This window comes from Grampus griseus (genome assembly GCF_964374135.1).
Source record: "Grampus griseus genome assembly, chromosome: 3".
NCBI lineage: Eukaryota > Metazoa > Chordata > Mammalia > Artiodactyla > Delphinidae > Grampus > Grampus griseus.
In genome coordinates this window covers 160274671-160291374 of record NC_139019.1, presented here as the reverse complement: position 1 = coordinate 160291374, position 16704 = coordinate 160274671, and the positions used below count along the sequence as shown (strand labels likewise).

Here is a 16704-nt window from a genome sequence, read left to right as displayed (position 1 = left end):
GCGCACGGCCACCCATGTCCTTATAAGGGCGGCCGTCGCCGGGGCAACGAGCGCCCGCCCCCAGCCCGCGGCGCGCGCCCCTGCCCCCGCCCCCACCCCCCGCCCGCCCCGCGAATGGAACGTTGTGTGTCAAACCGGCCGCAGCGCGAGGCCGGCGCGCGGGGTCGGCGGCGGCGAGAGCGAGGCTCGGGCCCAGGCACAGGCCCAGGCCGGGCGGGCGCGGCCGCAGCGGGGGCGGCAGCTCGGGAAGCGCCTGCCCGCGGCCCTGCAGGCCCCGAACGGCCACCGGGGGACCTGGGGGACTCAGGGGGCGCGGTGACCGGCCCCGGCGCGCGCCCGCCGCCCCTCCCCCCCGCCGCGGGCGGCCGAGCAACTTGCGGCCAAACTTTCCCCCCGGCCTCCCGCACTCGGATGGCAGCCCGCTAAGTTGGCCGCAGCCCTCGGCCGAGCGGCGGCCAGGCCAGAGGGCTCCCCCTGCGCAGCCTGGGCCGGGCCATGGCCCGAGCTCCCCCGCCGGGGCCCCAGGGCGGCGGGGCGCGAGTCCCCGGGGCCCCCGGCCAGCACCTCTAGCGCGCCCCCCCGGCCCCGGGCCTGGCCCCGCGCTCGCGTGGGAAAGTTGGCCTGGAACCGGCCCGACCTGTTCCTCCCGGGCGCGCGGACCGGCCGCAGGAAGTTGCTGCAAAACTTTTTTGGGGGGTGCAGCCGGGTGCCCCCGGCGCGCCGGGGCCGGATGCGCGCCGGGTAGGGTCCCCCGGGTCGAGAGGGGTGCCCCGAGGGAAGAGCGCGGAGGGGGCGCCCCGGCCCTGCTGCCCTGGGGCTATGGCCATGGTGACCGGCGGCTGGGGCGGCCCCGGTGGCGGCGGCGGCGACACGAACGGCGTGGATAAGGCGGGCGGCTACCCGCGCGCGGCGGAGGAAGACTCGGCCTCACCCCCCGGCGCCGCCAGCGACGCTGAGCAAGGCGACGAGGAGCGGCCGGGGCTGCAGGTGGACTGCGTGGTGTGCGGGGACAAGTCGAGCGGCAAGCACTACGGCGTCTTCACCTGCGAGGGCTGCAAGAGCTTCTTCAAGCGGAGCATCCGCCGCAACCTAAGCTACACCTGCCGGTGAGCCCCCTATCAGCGCACCGCCGCCGGGCACCCGGCCCCGCTGTGGGCCGGGCCTCTGACCTGCTCGGTCACCTTGGGCCTGGCGCTGACCTTCCCTGGGTCTCCACTTCCCGTCTGAGATAGGGGCACAGATCCTTTTCCCCCTCTCCATTACATTCTTGGGATTGTGTATACTGACGGCGCTGTATCGATGCAGGTCCCCCCTTCAGGTGGTCCCTTGCGGCATCCGCCCTAGTTACTTGCTCCCCCTTCCTCCCTTCCTTTTCTCCGGACAGGGGTCAGCTCCGCGCGGGGAGGGGTTGTGGTGCTGTCAGGGGTGGGTCCCTGACCCCAGGGCATCCCTTCTCTTGGGAATCTCGGCGCGTGGGGTACCCCGCGGGAATCAAACGTGGAACTTGGACTGTGGGGCTCACAGTGTCCAGGGGCCATTGTCTGCGGCCGCGCGGATCGATACGGCGCGCCCTTGGGGTCAAATATCACTTCCAAAGTCGCTCTGACCACCGAGGCTGCGGCGGGAGCGAAACTGGGGTGGCACAGGGCAGCCTTCTTCGCGTGGGGGCCCCTGCTGTGGGGTTGGGCCTGCTCACCGGGGGAACCCCCGCCCCCCCCTCACCCCAGCCCTGGCTCACCCTGGGCTTTGGGTCACCGGAAACTCCTGCTCGAGGTCCGGGGGGGTGGCGGGATTTGACCGCATCTTGGCTGTTCGCTCCCCCACCCCCACCCCCACCCAGGAGTTGGTGCAGAGCTGGGCTCCTGGAAAATCCCTGAAACTTTGGTCCGCTCTGAGACAGGGTGGGCATGAATGTTTCCAAGAAGCAGCCCTGGACTGTCCTAGGTTGGAGTCCCCGCTGACAGGGTGTGGCCGTGCTAGCTTCTCTCCTTAGTTCTGGGGCATTAGGTGTGGGGGGAGAAGCCGCTGGCATTGAGTGTCCAGGCCAGGGCTCCCTTTCCCACCACTCTTTGGTGAGCCTCCTTTTGCTCCATTGACAAGCCCCTACTCTGCATCCTCCAGGAACATGCTTGGGCTCTGTAGAGCCAGTTTGGAGAGTCCCATTTTCCAGATGGGCAAAACCGAGGCCCAGAACGCTCTTGGTGCCTGCCCTGGGTCACCCGGGGAGAGACCCTGCTCCACTTGGGGCTTAGCAAGGGGAACTGTGGGGTTGGGAAGAGAGGGGCAGCTGAGTCTGGGTCAGGGTGTCCCCAGCGAGAGCTGCTGGTGGAGGGCTTGTTGGCAAGGCCACTGGGCGGAGCCCCAGGCACCTGAAGCAGGAGTTTGGCCCCAGGTCCAGCATGTCTGGGGTGGCTGTGTGTGTGGGGGAGCTGGCTTAACTCTCTCCTCCAGTGCTAACTGGGCCACCAGACTTTGGCCTCATTTTTGCTGCTGGAATAGCTGCCTGCTCTCTGGCCAGGTCTTTAGGGAGGGCAGAGGAGGGGCTCAGGTAGTTTTGGGGTCCCAGAGGCTCTCTGAGAGTGGGAGCAGGGAGCACCAAGGTCGGGGAGAAGGGCCATGGTTTGGGGCTGGCAGGTTCTTCAGAAGGTCTCTGCTGTGTGACCTGGTGAAGTCACTGCTTCTCTCTGAGCCTCAGATTGATTCAGCAAAGTCCCCTCAGGGCCTGGCCTGGGTGACTTGATGCCGGCCCCCTAGAAAAGACCCTGGCTCCAAGCCCAGCCCTCTCCCAGTTTGGGGAGACACAGGTGTCCCCAGCTTGTGCGGTGTGGGTTGGGCCAGAGGGAGGGATGGTCTGCGGTCCCAGGAGGGAACAAGGGGCTCTGCCTAAGGGTCAGAGAGGAAGGCCACTGGAGGTGGGCCTTGAAACATGAGGGGTTTAGCAGATAGAAGCAGAGGGCACTCCTGCAGAGTGTAGCTACAGCAAACACTCAGTGGCAGGTTTGGGGGAGCAGTGATGTAAGATGAGACCACCCAGGCATAGGAGAAGTTAGAGGTGAGTGGGTCTGAAATGCTGGACTGAGGTCAGTGGGGAGCCATGAAGGGTGTGTGAGCAAGACAGGGCTATGATCCAATTGGACTGGAAGCCAGAGCCCAGGGAGGAGGCTGAATTGGACTGTGGGGTTCGGCGAAGCATGTGCTCTTTAGGTGGGATGACAGGTAGAACTTACTGTTTCCTCATCTGGAGGGACAGAAGCTCTGTCCTGACTTTACAGCTGGGGAAGTTGAGGCAGAAGGCTCAGGGCCTCTCCTGAGGTCTGAGGGCCCTGAGCCAGGCTCCTGCCTGCCTGCCTGCCCCAGGCCTGGCTGTTTCCACGCGGCTGCCCAGGACCCTCCCACTGCATGCCTGCTGGGCTTTGTTCTGGTTCTGCCTGAGCTCCCTTTGCCCTAGTAAGGCCTCTTCCTGGGGGCTCAGGCTGGTGGGACACAGGGGCCTGGGCTCAGAGGCTGGCGCTGCAGGACACAGAGGCCTTGCAGAGCCTCAGCTCTCCTAAATCTGCCACTGGGACTCGCAGCTGGGGCTTGGGTCTTGACGCCCTCCCCCCACGCCCCCAATTTCTCCAGAATGAGTGCATTCCATGTAGAATTGGCCTCTGGCCTCCCATTTTCAGATGAGGAAACCAAGGCTCAGTGGAGAAGTCACAGCCCAAAGATCAGGGCTGGGTGTCTGCAGTTGAGATGTGTTTGATTTTTAACTTCATTAAGTGTTTGTTTTACTTTGTGACTGTCTCTAGGTACCCTCTTGGTGCCCAGCTGGGACTCCAGGGTGTCTGCCCCAAGCCTGGGCCTCAAAAGGCCCTGAGCCCAGGGTGGAGAGAGATAGGGAGGGAGCACAGGGGCAGGGGCCGGGGAAAAGGTGCTGGGGACATTTGAAGAACAAAGGCCTGAACCTTCCTGCTAGGGACTGACCCTGGATGGGAACTCATTGCCTCACAGGGCGGGGCCACCTGTCCCATCCCTGGAAGAGGCAACAACAATCCCTGAGGGCCACCCAGAGGAAGCTTCTTGGACTCAGTTAGGAATTGGACGTTCTTGCCAGAGAAGGGGTTTGGGATCTTAAAGGGGTACAGGAGTTCATTTGTTCATTCACTCATTCGTTCGTTCATCGTTTGTTCGTGGTGGCCTTGTGTAGGGCAGTAATGCTGGGGCTCCACAGTCCTGTGACCCCCTAGAGGACTGGCCTGGCTCCTAGTCTCTTAGTCAACTCACAAAGCCTTGCTCCCTGACCATGTTCCTTCTCTGCTCTCACATTGCCCTTGGGACAAAGAACCTGACCCTTGGCCTGACAGTGACCAAGTAAAGTGAAACTATTTAGGCCTTCATATTTTGGCATTTCCAACCTTTTGCCCTTTTTGCCCACTCTGCCTGGAACTGCCTCTGTTTCCCTGGGGAATTTCTGATCATCCTTCAAAACCCAGTTCCAGGGCTTCCCTGGTGGCGCAGTGGTTGAGAGTCTGCCTGCCAATGCAGGGGACACGGGTTTGTGCCCCGGTCCGGGAAGATCCCACATGCTGCGGAGCGGCTGGGCCCGTGAGCCACGGCCGCTGAGCCTGCGCGTCTGGAGCCTGTGCTCTGCAACGGGAGAGGGCACAACAGTGAGAGGCCCACGTATTGCAAAAAACAAAAAAAAACAAAAAAACAAAAACCCAGTTCCAACATATCCACTCTGGTGTGCTCTTCATCTGTGGCACTCACCCGAATTGTCCTTTCCTCTTTGCAGGCCTAGCCTCTGTGCCACTTTGGGGCCACTTGCCCAGCCGAGGTTGGTGGGGGGCTGGTGGTTCTCAGGGGCAGCCTTTAAAGGTGTCTCCCAAGGTGGCTCCAGGGGCAGGATGTGGGTGTCACGGTAACCCCCATGGTGACCTCTGCATGCCCACAGGTCCAACCGTGACTGCCAGATTGACCAGCATCACCGGAACCAGTGCCAGTACTGCCGCCTCAAGAAGTGTTTCCGGGTGGGCATGAGGAAGGAGGGTGAGTACCTGCTGGGGTGGTGCAGGCAGGGGATGAACAAATGGCCTGCCCTTTACTCCTTCTTTTGGGGTCTGGGAGCTTTGGAGGGCGGGGTCTGGTGCCTGCTAACCTCGTTACCACCAATGATCCTGAGATCCCGTGGGCCTGGGTTTGGCCCTGGGCTGGAGGAATCCAATTATCCGTGGCTGTCTGGTGGCTGCTGCAGAACTGGGATGCAAGGGACTCCCTGACTCCGGCCCATTTTAGAATTGTTCTTCCCCCACCCTCCCCAGGCCCCACCCCGGCCTCAGAGGCAGGTTCCCTGGCCCTGATACCCTGGTGACCCCCCTGCCCTCTAGCCAGGCTACCGCTTTCTGAACAAGGATGTATTTTTTTATTTGATTTGCTTTCCCTCCACCCTCCACCCTCCACCCCCTGCCTTGTGTTTGCCCAAGGCAGGAACTCACCTGACTAAGGCAAAGGGCAGCTTACCTTTCCGCCTGACCGGGGCACTGGGAGCCAGAGGGAGGCCCAGCCTCTTGTCCTTGCCCTGGGGACTTGGGTGGATACACGCGGGGCAGCTGGGTCTAGAACTCCACCAAGCACTCTTAGAATTCAAGTGGAACTCAGAGACTTGTACATGGGTGTCTGGGCTTGGGAGCAGAATCTGGCCCATTTCAGTGGTGGCCCCTGTGCTGGGCTTCATGTCTCTGCCTGGACTCTCATGAGCCAGGCCAGCAGTTCTTCCCTGCATCTAACCTGAGTCTCTCCTGCTCTAAAGATGGTTTCTCCTCTGCTGGGCCTCTGTGGGAGAAGCTGGGACAGCTGCTCAGACTCTTTCTCTTAAGACCGTCTCGTCACTCCCTTTGGTCATTTTAAGTGTGGGGGTGACTGTCTCTCCGCCCCCCCCCCCCCGCCAACCTGGATTTTACCTCCACTTGTTGATCTGACCTAAACTCCTGATATACATCTTATCAGGGCTTCAGATCTGTAAAGTCTCGGGGTGGAAATAATAATCTCAGGTCATGCCCCAAGCACAGCCCTATCTCAGGGCCTTTGCACAGGTTGTTCCCTCTGCCTGGAACGCTTGCCCAGTCACCTGCATGGCTTCCTCCCTTGCCTCCTTTAAGATTTGCTCAAACAGCACCTCCTCAGAGAAGCCCTCCTGATTACCCTTCGCCATCCCCTCTTTATTTCCGGCCATCTATCTTGCTTTATAATTTACTTGTTCCTCTATCAGGATGTTCTCCTCAAGGTCAGAGACTTTTGTCTGTCTTGGTTTTTGACATATCCCCAGTGCCTAGACCAGCCCCGAAACCCATAAGGTGCTTAATAAATGTTTCTTGGCTTGAGTTACTATCCATTTAGCTCTCACTAAGTGCCGAATGCTATTCTAAGCAAGTTAGATACATTCTCATGTAAATTCAGTGATTGGTCTCATCATCATCACCATTTTTATTAACTGCATTTTTTATAAATGGGAAGACAGCACAGAGAGCAATAGAACTGTGGTTGGGATTTGAACCCACAGTCCTGGCTGAATGAGGAGGAAGAGCTGGGGAAGGGGGTTCTCAGGAAGCGGGAACAGCAGGTGCAAAAGGCCCTAAGGTGGAAACGTGGCTGGATGGTGGAAGAATGGTGGGGGTGGGGTTTAGAACCAAGTGGGCCCGGGATTGACTGGGATTCACTCTCTCTCGGGCCTCATCTGGCTACACTCATTTGACAGATGATTCTGAGACTTCGAAATCACATGGAGCAAGGCTTGAATCCAAGCCCCTGTTTCCCTGATCAGCTCTGCTAGCCCCTGGCTCCCACTTGCATCCCCCTCCCCATCTGCTTCGTGGTGGGTTGACCAGAAGTTCATGGAGGTGGTGAGACAGGGCATTCCACCTCATTAAAACTCATTAATTAGTCTCTGCCTGGCACCCAGCCCAGTCAACCCCTCCGCCCCTCCCTCTGTGGCACAGGCCAGGCTGGCATGCAGCCACCTCTCCCCTCTTTGCACCTCAGCTTCCCTCTTCTCACCAACCTGATCACTGGGGGCACTGGCCAAGGCCAGCAATTGGTCCTCCCCGCTCATAGGCAAGGTTACTGATGGAATCACATGTTTACTGAGCACTTGCTACTGGCCAGGACTCCACTCTTAGCACTGAGGTCACTGCAGAGACCCAGAGAGATGAGACCTGCTCTAGGGGGCCATGACCTGGAGGGTGGGGCTGGGAGGTCTCTCCATAGGAGAGATCAGTGCTCAGCCCATACTGATCACTTGTTTTAGGGGTAGGCTGGCCATGTGCCCCAAGTCCTAGGGAAGGTGATCGCTCCCTGGACCCATTCTCAGGTCTTGGACCCCTATGATTGACAGATGAGGACATGATTGACAGGTTTAGTCTCCCTGGCTGCGGAGGAGAGCTCACACAGTCCAGTAGGAGGGGGCCAGGTGTGAATTAAATTAGCCCTCACCCAGTGGTCCCATTCCCACCTGGGAAGGTTCCCCCTGTCCCAGGGTCATGGCCCTTCTCTGAAGGAAGTAGGAGTTGGATGGTGGCTGGACCTGGACTCAGGCTGAGGGCACAGGGCAGAGCAGGGTGGGGCATGCAAGACCTTGGCCTCTGTCATCCCAACAAGCTTTGTGCCCATGAGGTGGGGATTGGGGGTCCAGGGAAGGGCTGAGCTGGGGGGCTTGGAGGGGAGGGGGCTGAGTGACCCTTTGATAACTTTATCTCCTCCCCTTATTCCTCCCTACTTGGCCCCCCGCCCACTCTCTCCGGGTACCCACCTTCCGCCTCCTTCCTTCCCCCCCCCCACTCCCTTTTCCTCACACCCCACTCACCCCTCTCTGGTTTCCCGTATTCCTCAATCCCCTTCCTATCCCATTTTCGTCACTCCCTCTCTCCCATCTCCTGATTCCACCCCTCCCTTCTCCCCTCCTCCCTCTCCTGTCCCTCCCTCATTTCCTGCGGGGCTGGCTATCTCCCCTCTTCCCCGCCCCCCCATCTCCATCTCCCCCTCGCAGCGGTGCAGCGCGGCCGCATTCCGCACTCGCTGCCTGGCGCCGTGGCAGCCTCCTCGGGCAGCCCCCCGGGCTCTGCGCTGGCGGCGGCCGGCGGAGACCTCTTCCCGGGGCAGCCGGTGTCGGAGCTGATCGCGCAGCTGCTGCGCGCCGAGCCCTACCCTGCGGCGGCTGGGCGCTTCGGCGCGGGCGCAGCGGGCGCGTTCGGCGCAGGGGGCGGCGCAGCGGGCGCGGTGCTGGGCATCGACAACGTGTGCGAGCTGGCTGCGCGGCTGCTCTTCAGCACCGTGGAGTGGGCGCGCCACGCGCCCTTCTTCCCCGAGCTGCCGGTGGCTGACCAGGTGGCGCTGCTGCGCCTCAGCTGGAGCGAGCTCTTCGTGCTGAACGCGGCGCAGGCGGCGCTGCCCCTGCACACGGCGCCGCTGCTGGCCGCCGCCGGCCTGCACGCTGCACCCATGGCCGCCGAGCGCGCCGTGGCCTTCATGGACCAGGTGCGCGCCTTCCAGGAGCAGGTGGACAAGCTGGGCCGCCTGCAGGTCGACTCGGCGGAGTACGGCTGCCTCAAGGCCATCGCGCTCTTCACGCCTGGTGAGATGACCTGAAATGGGGGGCTCTGAGGCCGTGGGAGGGGTGGGAGGGAGGGGTGCGACCTAGATCCTGACCCTGGCCCCGGCCGCCTTAGCCCTTCACTCCCTGATCCACAGCTAGCCAGACTTGTGTCCCTGAAAGCGCCTTGAGCGTTGATGGGGGACAGTGGAGGAGGTGATGCGGGCGGTGTGACACCCTGATGGCCCCACCCCCGATCCCAGGTCTCCCTAAGAACTTCGATCCCTGTTCGGACCCGTGACTCACGGCCCCACAGCCTCTCTCCCTGATTCCCAGGCTCCCTGAGACCCCCCATCCTTCACCCCCTCATCAAGGTACTCATCGTGCTCAGTGGGCACTGACAGCAGAATGACAAGTGGGGGGACGCGGGAGGAGAGGTCCCCCCACCTGGTTCTGGCCCTCATTCCCTGATCTCTGTTGTCCTCCCCAAACCCTCTGACCCTCATCTGCTAATTCAGGGTTCTCTTCTTGTTACTGACCACTTATGGAGAGCTGCCAGGCAGGGGTGCCTTGACACCTGGTTCTGGCTTCCCCTGGGCTCTCCACTCCCAGATTCCTGGGGCCCCTAGACCTCTGACCCAGGGCTCCCAACCTGCCCCCTGACCCGCCTCCAGGGGCCACCCCTCGCTGAGCTGGAGAGGGTAGGGGGTGTGGCTTGGAGCCCCTCCCACCGAGGGGCGGGACTCCGAGCGGAGCCGTGTGCTTCCTTAGGTGTCTTTGGTAACCGTCCAGCAGCCAAAGCCCTGCTTTATTCCAGGGAGTGGCGCAGCTGGCTCTGCGCTCTGGAAGGAGGCCCCACTAGGTGTCTCCTTGGGGCCAGGGATGCGGGAACCAGACACAGGCTACTCCGGGAGGTGGCTTTCATCCAATAAATATGGCTTTGCCCCTCCTTATTTCCCCAGGAGACTTTCTCTGCCCCCATTCATGGGGCTGTCATCTTCACTCACATCGCAGGCCCCTCTGGGGTGTCTGAATACCCCCTCTAGGCTTTGCTTTCCTCCCCAAGTCCCCTCCCCAGCCTCTTCTTCCCCTTGAGCTTGATTAGAACTTGTCTCCCTGCTAAATGCTTTAGTCAGGGCCCCTCCACCCTTGAGACATCACCGCCTGCACCCCTGTGCCATCGTCCTTGGATGAAGCCACCTTAATATTTCTTGAGGACCAACACTGCCATTTGTGACCTAGGCCCCCATCTCCCACCTCCTGAGTGCCCTCGTTCTGTATCAACAGCCCTGAGTGGTGCCCCCGCTCCCCCGTCAGCCCTGGGGTCCTGTGTCCTCCCGCCACCTCCTCTTCTGACCTTTCCCTTGTCTCCCAGATGCCTGTGGCCTCTCAGACCCAGCGCACGTGGAGAGCCTGCAGGAGAAGGCCCAGGTGGCCCTCACCGAGTATGTGCGGGCCCAGTACCCATCACAGCCCCAGCGCTTTGGGCGCCTGCTGCTGCGGCTCCCTGCCCTGCGTGCCGTCCCCGCCTCCCTCATCTCCCAGCTGTTCTTCATGCGCCTGGTGGGCAAGACACCCATTGAGACGCTGATCCGAGACATGCTGCTGTCGGGAAGTACCTTCAACTGGCCCTACGGCTCGGGCCAGTGACTGGACAGGGCCGGGTCTGCAGACCTCCAGGGACACATGCTCAAGCCTCCAGTGGGGGCCCCCAGGCAGAGGACCCCGGCTTCCCTCCTCAGACTCCTGTTTTTTAAAGACTGTGAAATGTTTGTGTTTTTTGTTTTCTAAGTGATCATGAAACCAAAAAAGACTGTCTAGGCTCCAGCCAAGTCTTCCCCAGAAGCCCTGGTCAAGATGAGGGGCGAGACTGAGGGTCCACTCCCAGGGCAGCCGTGTCCCTTGGTGCCCCAAGCATGAACTCATGGTGCAGTGGCTTCTCTGGTGTGATGGACAAAGTCCTGGCATCTGGACTGGAGGGGCAGCTGCACCCGGGCAAGGGTAGCGTGTACCAGGCGGATCCTCTGGACACGTAATCCACGTTGGACACTACATGATGGATGAATTAAGGCCAATAATAAAGAAGTTTCCTACCTGCACAGCCTCTGTCATCTTTGTGAGGGGAGGGTGGCACGGAGGGCGCCCTACCATGGCTACCCACTCCCAGCCATCTGGAACACCCACAACCTAACAACAGCCCTACTTTCTGTTTCTGTTGGACAGTTTTGTGGGGGATCTGCAGCTGGGGGCAGGAAGGGGGGCCCGAGGTCAGCCAGTGAGTCTGTAAGAGTTGAGCTTAGCAGATGGCTCAGGTTTGAATTCAGATTCTGGCTTAGGAGGGTGAGCCTCATAGATTAACATGAGCCTTAGACCAAACACTTGTTTCTTTTCTTGGCCGTGCCACACGGCTTGCGGGATCTTAGTTCCCTGACCAGGTATTGAACCCGGGACCCACAGCAGTGAAAGTGCCGAGTTCTAACCACTGGACTGCCAGGGAATTCCCTTTATTGTTTTTCTTTGGTCGGCCCTTAATCATCTGGGCCCCAGTATCCTCGGGAGAAACATCTGGGGCTAGTTTTGTCACATGATCTCAGCCCAGACAGAACCCTCCATTTCCCTGGCCACAGCGACTGCTTTAGGGAGGGCACGTGGCCCAGAGCTGGCCAATGAGATTCAATGGCAGGGTTGGGAATTCGGAGGATATCATTAAAGCAAAGCAGAGCCAAAAGAGAAAGACCAATTTCCCTGCGTCAAGCCATACCTGAAACCCTCGGGTGTTTAAGTTCCATGAGCCCAGACTTCCCCTTTTGTGCCTGAGCCAGTTTGAATTTGGTTTCTTCTCACATGTAACTAAAAAAAACTCCTGTTTTGAAAATTGGCACTTGGAAGGTGAGGACCTCTAAGGACAGACTTTGAAATGAGGACTTGAGTTGATGTGCAGTGATGCAGCACCAGGGAGCTTGCCACCCTGTCCTCGGAAGTCTGTGGCTCAGCTCTGTGGTGGGAAAGGCACCTATGGAATGTATTGCCAGGACTGTGGCTCTAGGGGATGGCTAGAAAGGGCCCAGATCGTGGTGGTGGGTGGCATCTGTTGATCCTGACAGGTCTTGTCAGGCAAAGACAAGCCCTTTATCAGAGATGCCCCTTTGAAAACAGTGAGCAAAGAACTCAGGTCTCACCCTGCAGGCTAGGCCAGTGCTCAGCCCTAAGGCAGTCCCAGTCCCCCAGAATGCTCTCCACTGGCACCCCAGGCTCCCCCATGTCTGTCTCGGAGGAGGTCTGGGAAGGCGGGGAGGAAGGAACGAGGGTCTTTTGGGTGTGCCCTGTTCCCGGAAGGGGACTGAGGTGGGAATGGGAGGGAGAGGCTACTGGGCTCTCCCATTGGTGGCTGGGCTGGTTTCTAATCGGTAGGTGTTTTGTGAGCTGTACTGTGCATAAGTGAATGTCTGTCCATTCCAGTTGGCCTGGACAGCAATGCCCCATTTCTCAGATTCACAGAACATCTGTGGACTGACCAAGACCATGGTATCTGTCCTGCTTCCAGTCGGCCAGAGACTTGGATGCCTGTCCAGGCCTGTCTGCTGAACTCCTACTTCTCCTACAAAACCCTACCCATATGGCCTCTTTGGCAGGAAGACATCTTGAGCCTCCCTGGTTGTTAGGACTCTGCTGTCCGGGTCCAGCCCTCTGTCATTGCTCTGTCACACTGGGCTCTCTTGAGGACATGGGTTTCTTGAGGATCAGTCCTGGGACTGAGGCCTCTCTGTGACCCAGTGGCTGGCACTGCCTTCCCTGCCCCCAGTCTTCCTGACTGTCCCTTTTCCCTGTGACTCCCCTGGGAGGCCAAGACTCAAAGTAGCTGCTGGGCCACCATCACAGGGCCCCACACAGAGCCTGGTGCTACCTGTGTCCCATCCACTCTACCCAGGGCCTGGCATGCAGTGGACATCAGGGGACCCTCCTGGCCAAGGAGGTGATGCTAGATGTCAGCCCCTCTGCTTCCCACTTGAAGGCTCTTAGAGGAGAGGGAGCGCCCCCAGACAGACTAGGGTTCACAGCTCACCCAGAGACCCTGGACAAGTCCCTTTCTCATAACCTTAATTTTTTTCTTCTGGAAAAACAATTTTTTGGTGACAACGAGTGAAATCAGGAGTTTCAAGCAGCTGTACACAGTCGGTATTTAATAAGTGTTTATTCCACTGGGATGAAGAGCAGGACCTCTTCCAGGGGATGGGCTGAGATCTGGGATCTCCCTGGGGGTCCTGGAGGAGGTCCTGAGAAGCCTTCCTGGAGGAGGGACCATCAGATCTCAGCCTCAAGGGCGAAGGCATCTGAAATCAGGGACGGCTACCCCAGGCGGGGCAATAGCAAGAGCTAAGGCCAGGAGGTAGGAAGAGAAGCAAGGGCAGGGTGGCACCCCGACTCCAATGTTTCCCTCTGCCTGTTTGCCAGGACACTCAGAAGTACACAGAGCCCTCGCTGTCTCCCTGGTCATCGAATTTCTGGATCTGAGTCTTGAGGTGCCTTAGTTTGCCCTTCAGGTAGTGGCAGCGAGCCTGCTTGTCCAGGAAGCTGGGGTCCTGAGCAGGGCAAGATCCAGGTAAGTCCTTGTGGCAGTCTGGCCTATGGCTCTCAAGCTGCTTGACCTTTTGCATTTTCCTCTCTGAGCCTCAGTTTTCTTTCCTTGAAACTGGGCAGGCACAAGTGTCCCAGCCTCCTGGGAGTGTGTGTGTGTGTGTGTGTGTGTGTGTGTGTGTGTGTGTGTGTGTGTATGTGTAGGGGGGTGCAAAGGACAGGCTGTAGGATTCAAGAGGCATGACTCACCAACTGCTTCTTCTCAAATTCCCTCCAGACACGGGCAGCAACATGGGCCTCCTTCTGCCAAAGGAGAAGGAAGGGGGTGCTCAGGGAACACAGGACCCAAGGAGGGATGGGGAAACTGAGGCTCAGACAAAGTGGACCTTGTCAAGGGCTGATCTTGGCCTATGTGCTGTGGTACCTGCCCAGCCTGGAGGAGGAAGAGGCCCAGAGATCTGAGCCCAGTGGGTTTCCGGAGGCCTGGGCTACCTGGAAGGGTTGTAGGATGGGGGTTTCCACCTGGGTGCTAACCTGGCTTCGGGGTGGGGGCAGTGAGTTCAGCAGGGCCTCCAGCTGCTGGAGCTTTGCCTGTGCAGAGCCCACCTCCTGCTGAAGCTCCAAGAACTCTGGGTACTGGTCCTGGAACACTGCAGCATAGCGGCTCCGATCCTTCTCGTTGCTCACTGGTGGATACTTACTACCAGGTTGACAGGGGGTCAGAGTATGAGTGTAAAGAATTCCTCTCTTTTCCCCAATCAGTGTAATTTTTCTTTGTCCATGTTGGGTTCCTAGCCCCAAATGCCCTTTTTCTCTGTTTACTATTTGGTAAACTCGTATTCACTTGTCAAAGCCCCAGCCTCAGTGCTCCTTCCATGTTCCCAGAAGTCAGGAACCACAGGGGGCCACTCACAGCTCATAGTCAGGCACGGGGTGGGGCCTAGGCCCATGTCCCCCGGGGACGGCTCTAACAGACTTCTTGGAGCCCAGGAGGGTCCGGGAGGGCAGCTCATCCTCAAATATAATCTTCTTGGGCCTTGTCCCGTGTGCTCCGGGCTGAGGCTGGCACAGAGGGCGGGGCGCGCTGGGTTCGAGGCCTCCAGGCACCAGTCGCTGCAGATGCCGCAGGAATCATGGTTTGGAGTTAACGAGGGTCAGCCGGGATCCATTATACAGGGGGGAATGTATCCTTTGCCTAGGCTCAGCCTGGGGACATTCCTCCCATTCAGACTCACCGGGGGACCAGGGCCAGGAGGGCGGGTTTGCAAGTTCCCCCGGGAGCCGCGGGTCTGCGGGGCCTCCCGGGTGGGCATTGGCTTCGGGGTGGTGCCGCTCGGGCGTCCCCGCACCGGTGGGCGGGCCCTGCGGGAGGAGTCGTGGCCCGCGCGTGGCGGGGGTGGTCGGCGGGCGGACTGTGGACACAGGAGGAGGATGCGATTGGAGGACGGTAAGGTGGGAGGACTCACGGGGAAGCTGCTCACGGAACGGCCAATTCTCCATCAGCGGCGCGTTCTCCAGCTCCGCCCTCATTTGCATAGACGCACGCCATTGGCCTTCAGAGATCCCCAGACCCTGCCGCCCAGTGCGTAACCCGAAAGAGCGCTATGAACCGTTACGTCACCACGCAGACCAGGATTGGCTCGCGTTAACCCCTGCGCGGTCGCAACCTCTGCCGCAGGGGTATGTGGAGCCCGTGGACACCGCCCCCGAGAAGACCCCCGGGATCTCCGGCCCGGCAGCGGGCCGCAAGAACCACTCCCTCCCGGGGTCACCTGTCCCAGCGTATGGGGCTCCGAGTCTGGGTCCGCTCCCGAAGAGAGGCGCTCGAGTCCGTGTAGTGCATTAACTACAGGCTGGACTCAACTGGCTGGGTCGCTCCGCAGGTCGGGGGCGGGGCTGGCGGCAAGGGGGCGGGGTTTGGCGAACCGCACCCTTGCCCAGAGTCCAACAGAGACCTCTACCTGTTGTGTGTTTGGGGCTGGTGACCCACCCTTTCCGACCCTCAGTTTATGTCTGAAAAACTGGTGGTTTTGGAGAACTTATCTATTTACTCAGCGGTTATATGTATTTTTTCCATTGGTTATATTTTAAAAATATGTCTTTAAATAATTATTGGAGGCATGTTTAGAAAATTCAGATAGAAAAGAGGCGCAGGGCAAAGTGAATTTCTCACCCACCCTTGTCTCCAGAGGCAGCAGTTAATTGTGTCTCCTTACAGAGAGATTCTAATTCAATGACACATTTTCCTCACTACAGACAATACTGTAGAAAAAAGATTCAAGTGCACATTTCTTTGGCCGATTGTGGAGGATTATGTGGAACTCCTAGAAGTGGAATTGCCCAGAATTGCCCGGGCAAAAGGGACCTGTGTATTTTAATTTGGAAAAATACTGTCAAGTTTTTCCTCAGTGAGGTTGTGCCATTGATGCTCTAATCAGCTGGTTTTCCCACAACCTTTGCAACCTCAATGGTATCAGTTTCCTGTAAGTGTATTTTCAAAGTTTTAAATCTTGCCTAATCTAATATGGTGTGTGAAAAAATTCAGAAACCATTTGTATTTCTTTTCCTATTTCCTGCAAGTCTTTTTTTTTTCTTTCTTTTTGATTTTTAGGAGCTTTCTGTATATCAAGGATGTTAATTTAACCAGATAGTGTATCTTTTACTATTATAAATGGGATCTTCCAATATATTTTGCAGCTATTTTTTTTGCATATAGTAAACTAATTTAAATATTCATTAAGTCCCTTGCTGGTTTACTAAATTCTTTTATTGAAATAGCTTTTTGTTAGTTTGCTTGGATAGTTTATATAGACAGTTGCATTATCTACCAATAATTTTACCTCTTTTCTCATTTTAAAATTTCATTTCTTTTTCTTGTCTAGTTTCATTGACTAGCATCTCCAGACAATATTAAATCAAGTGAGGGGGTGGGTGGACCGTGGGCATCCCCCCATCCCCACCTCACTTTCTTCACTTTGATGGCAAAACTTCGAGTATTTGCCCGTTAAACTCAACACTGCCTTTGGCTTGAGGTTTTTCAGTTCAATGAGGAAAACATCCATCTATTCCTTATTTTTAATTAAGAGACTTTGAGTAATGGATGCTGTGAACAGTACAAAGTACCATTTCACCCTTTGATTTTTGTTTCCTGGTGCATTAATGTGGCCACTAATGCTTCCTAATAATGAACCATCCCTGAGTCACAAGCACGAGCCTCCTTCTTATGATCTAGTTTTTAAAAGTTGCCACTAGAGCTTTCAGAAAAGCTTTAAAAACTGCCACTAGAGTTTTTAAAAGCTCTTCCTGGTGGTTTTGGGGGTGGGGTCCACATGGGCAACTCCATGCATGTCATGCTCCCATGGTTTGGGACAGACACCTCCTGTCCACTCTTCCTTCCCAAGCTCCCTCAGTCACCCCCCTGACAGACTTTGCCAATGACATCTGGAGTGGGGGTAAGCAGAGCCCAGGACCCACAATTCCCCTGGACTCGTGCTCAATAATCCCTTCCAGGGTCCCAACTCCAGTGCCCACCCAGTTCTTGTCTGAAGTGATCAGACTATGAC

General features: G+C 58.0%; 2 protein-coding genes across 4 annotated transcripts; one reads left to right on the top strand and one right to left on the bottom strand.

The window, feature by feature from the left end:
• The first annotated feature begins 175 nt into the window (after positions 1 to 175).
• Positions 176 to 10658, top strand: NR2F6 (nuclear receptor subfamily 2 group F member 6). 2 transcript variants are annotated; one of them, XM_082650271.1, is made up of 4 exons: positions 176 to 1106; positions 4937 to 5031; positions 8024 to 8608; positions 9942 to 10658. In XM_082650271.1, the coding sequence occupies exons 1-4, from the start codon at positions 820 to 822 to the stop codon at positions 10214 to 10216; spliced, it is 1242 nt and encodes a 413-aa protein (XP_082506397.1). In that variant the 5' UTR covers positions 176 to 819; the 3' UTR covers positions 10217 to 10658. The 2 variants fall into 2 exon arrangements, with proteins under 2 accessions (XP_082506397.1, XP_082506398.1); XM_082650272.1 differs by lacking the exon at positions 9942 to 10658 and adding an exon at positions 8830 to 9935.
• A 2103-nt stretch (positions 10659 to 12761) lies between these two features.
• On the bottom strand, positions 12762 to 15019 carry OCEL1 (occludin/ELL domain containing 1). Of its 2 annotated transcripts, none has more exons than XM_082651826.1 (6): positions 14914 to 15019; positions 14377 to 14553; positions 14055 to 14254; positions 13676 to 13841; positions 13391 to 13444; positions 12762 to 12913 (listed from the first exon to the last, which is right to left on the bottom strand). In XM_082651826.1, the coding sequence occupies exons 2-6, from the start codon at positions 14452 to 14454 to the stop codon at positions 12869 to 12871; spliced, it is 543 nt and encodes a 180-aa protein (XP_082507952.1). In that variant the 5' UTR covers positions 14455 to 14553; positions 14914 to 15019; the 3' UTR covers positions 12762 to 12868. The 2 variants fall into 2 exon arrangements, with proteins under 2 accessions (XP_082507952.1, XP_082507951.1); XM_082651825.1 differs by having other exon boundaries at positions 12770 to 13146.
• Positions 15020 to 16704: the final 1685 nt, after the last annotated feature.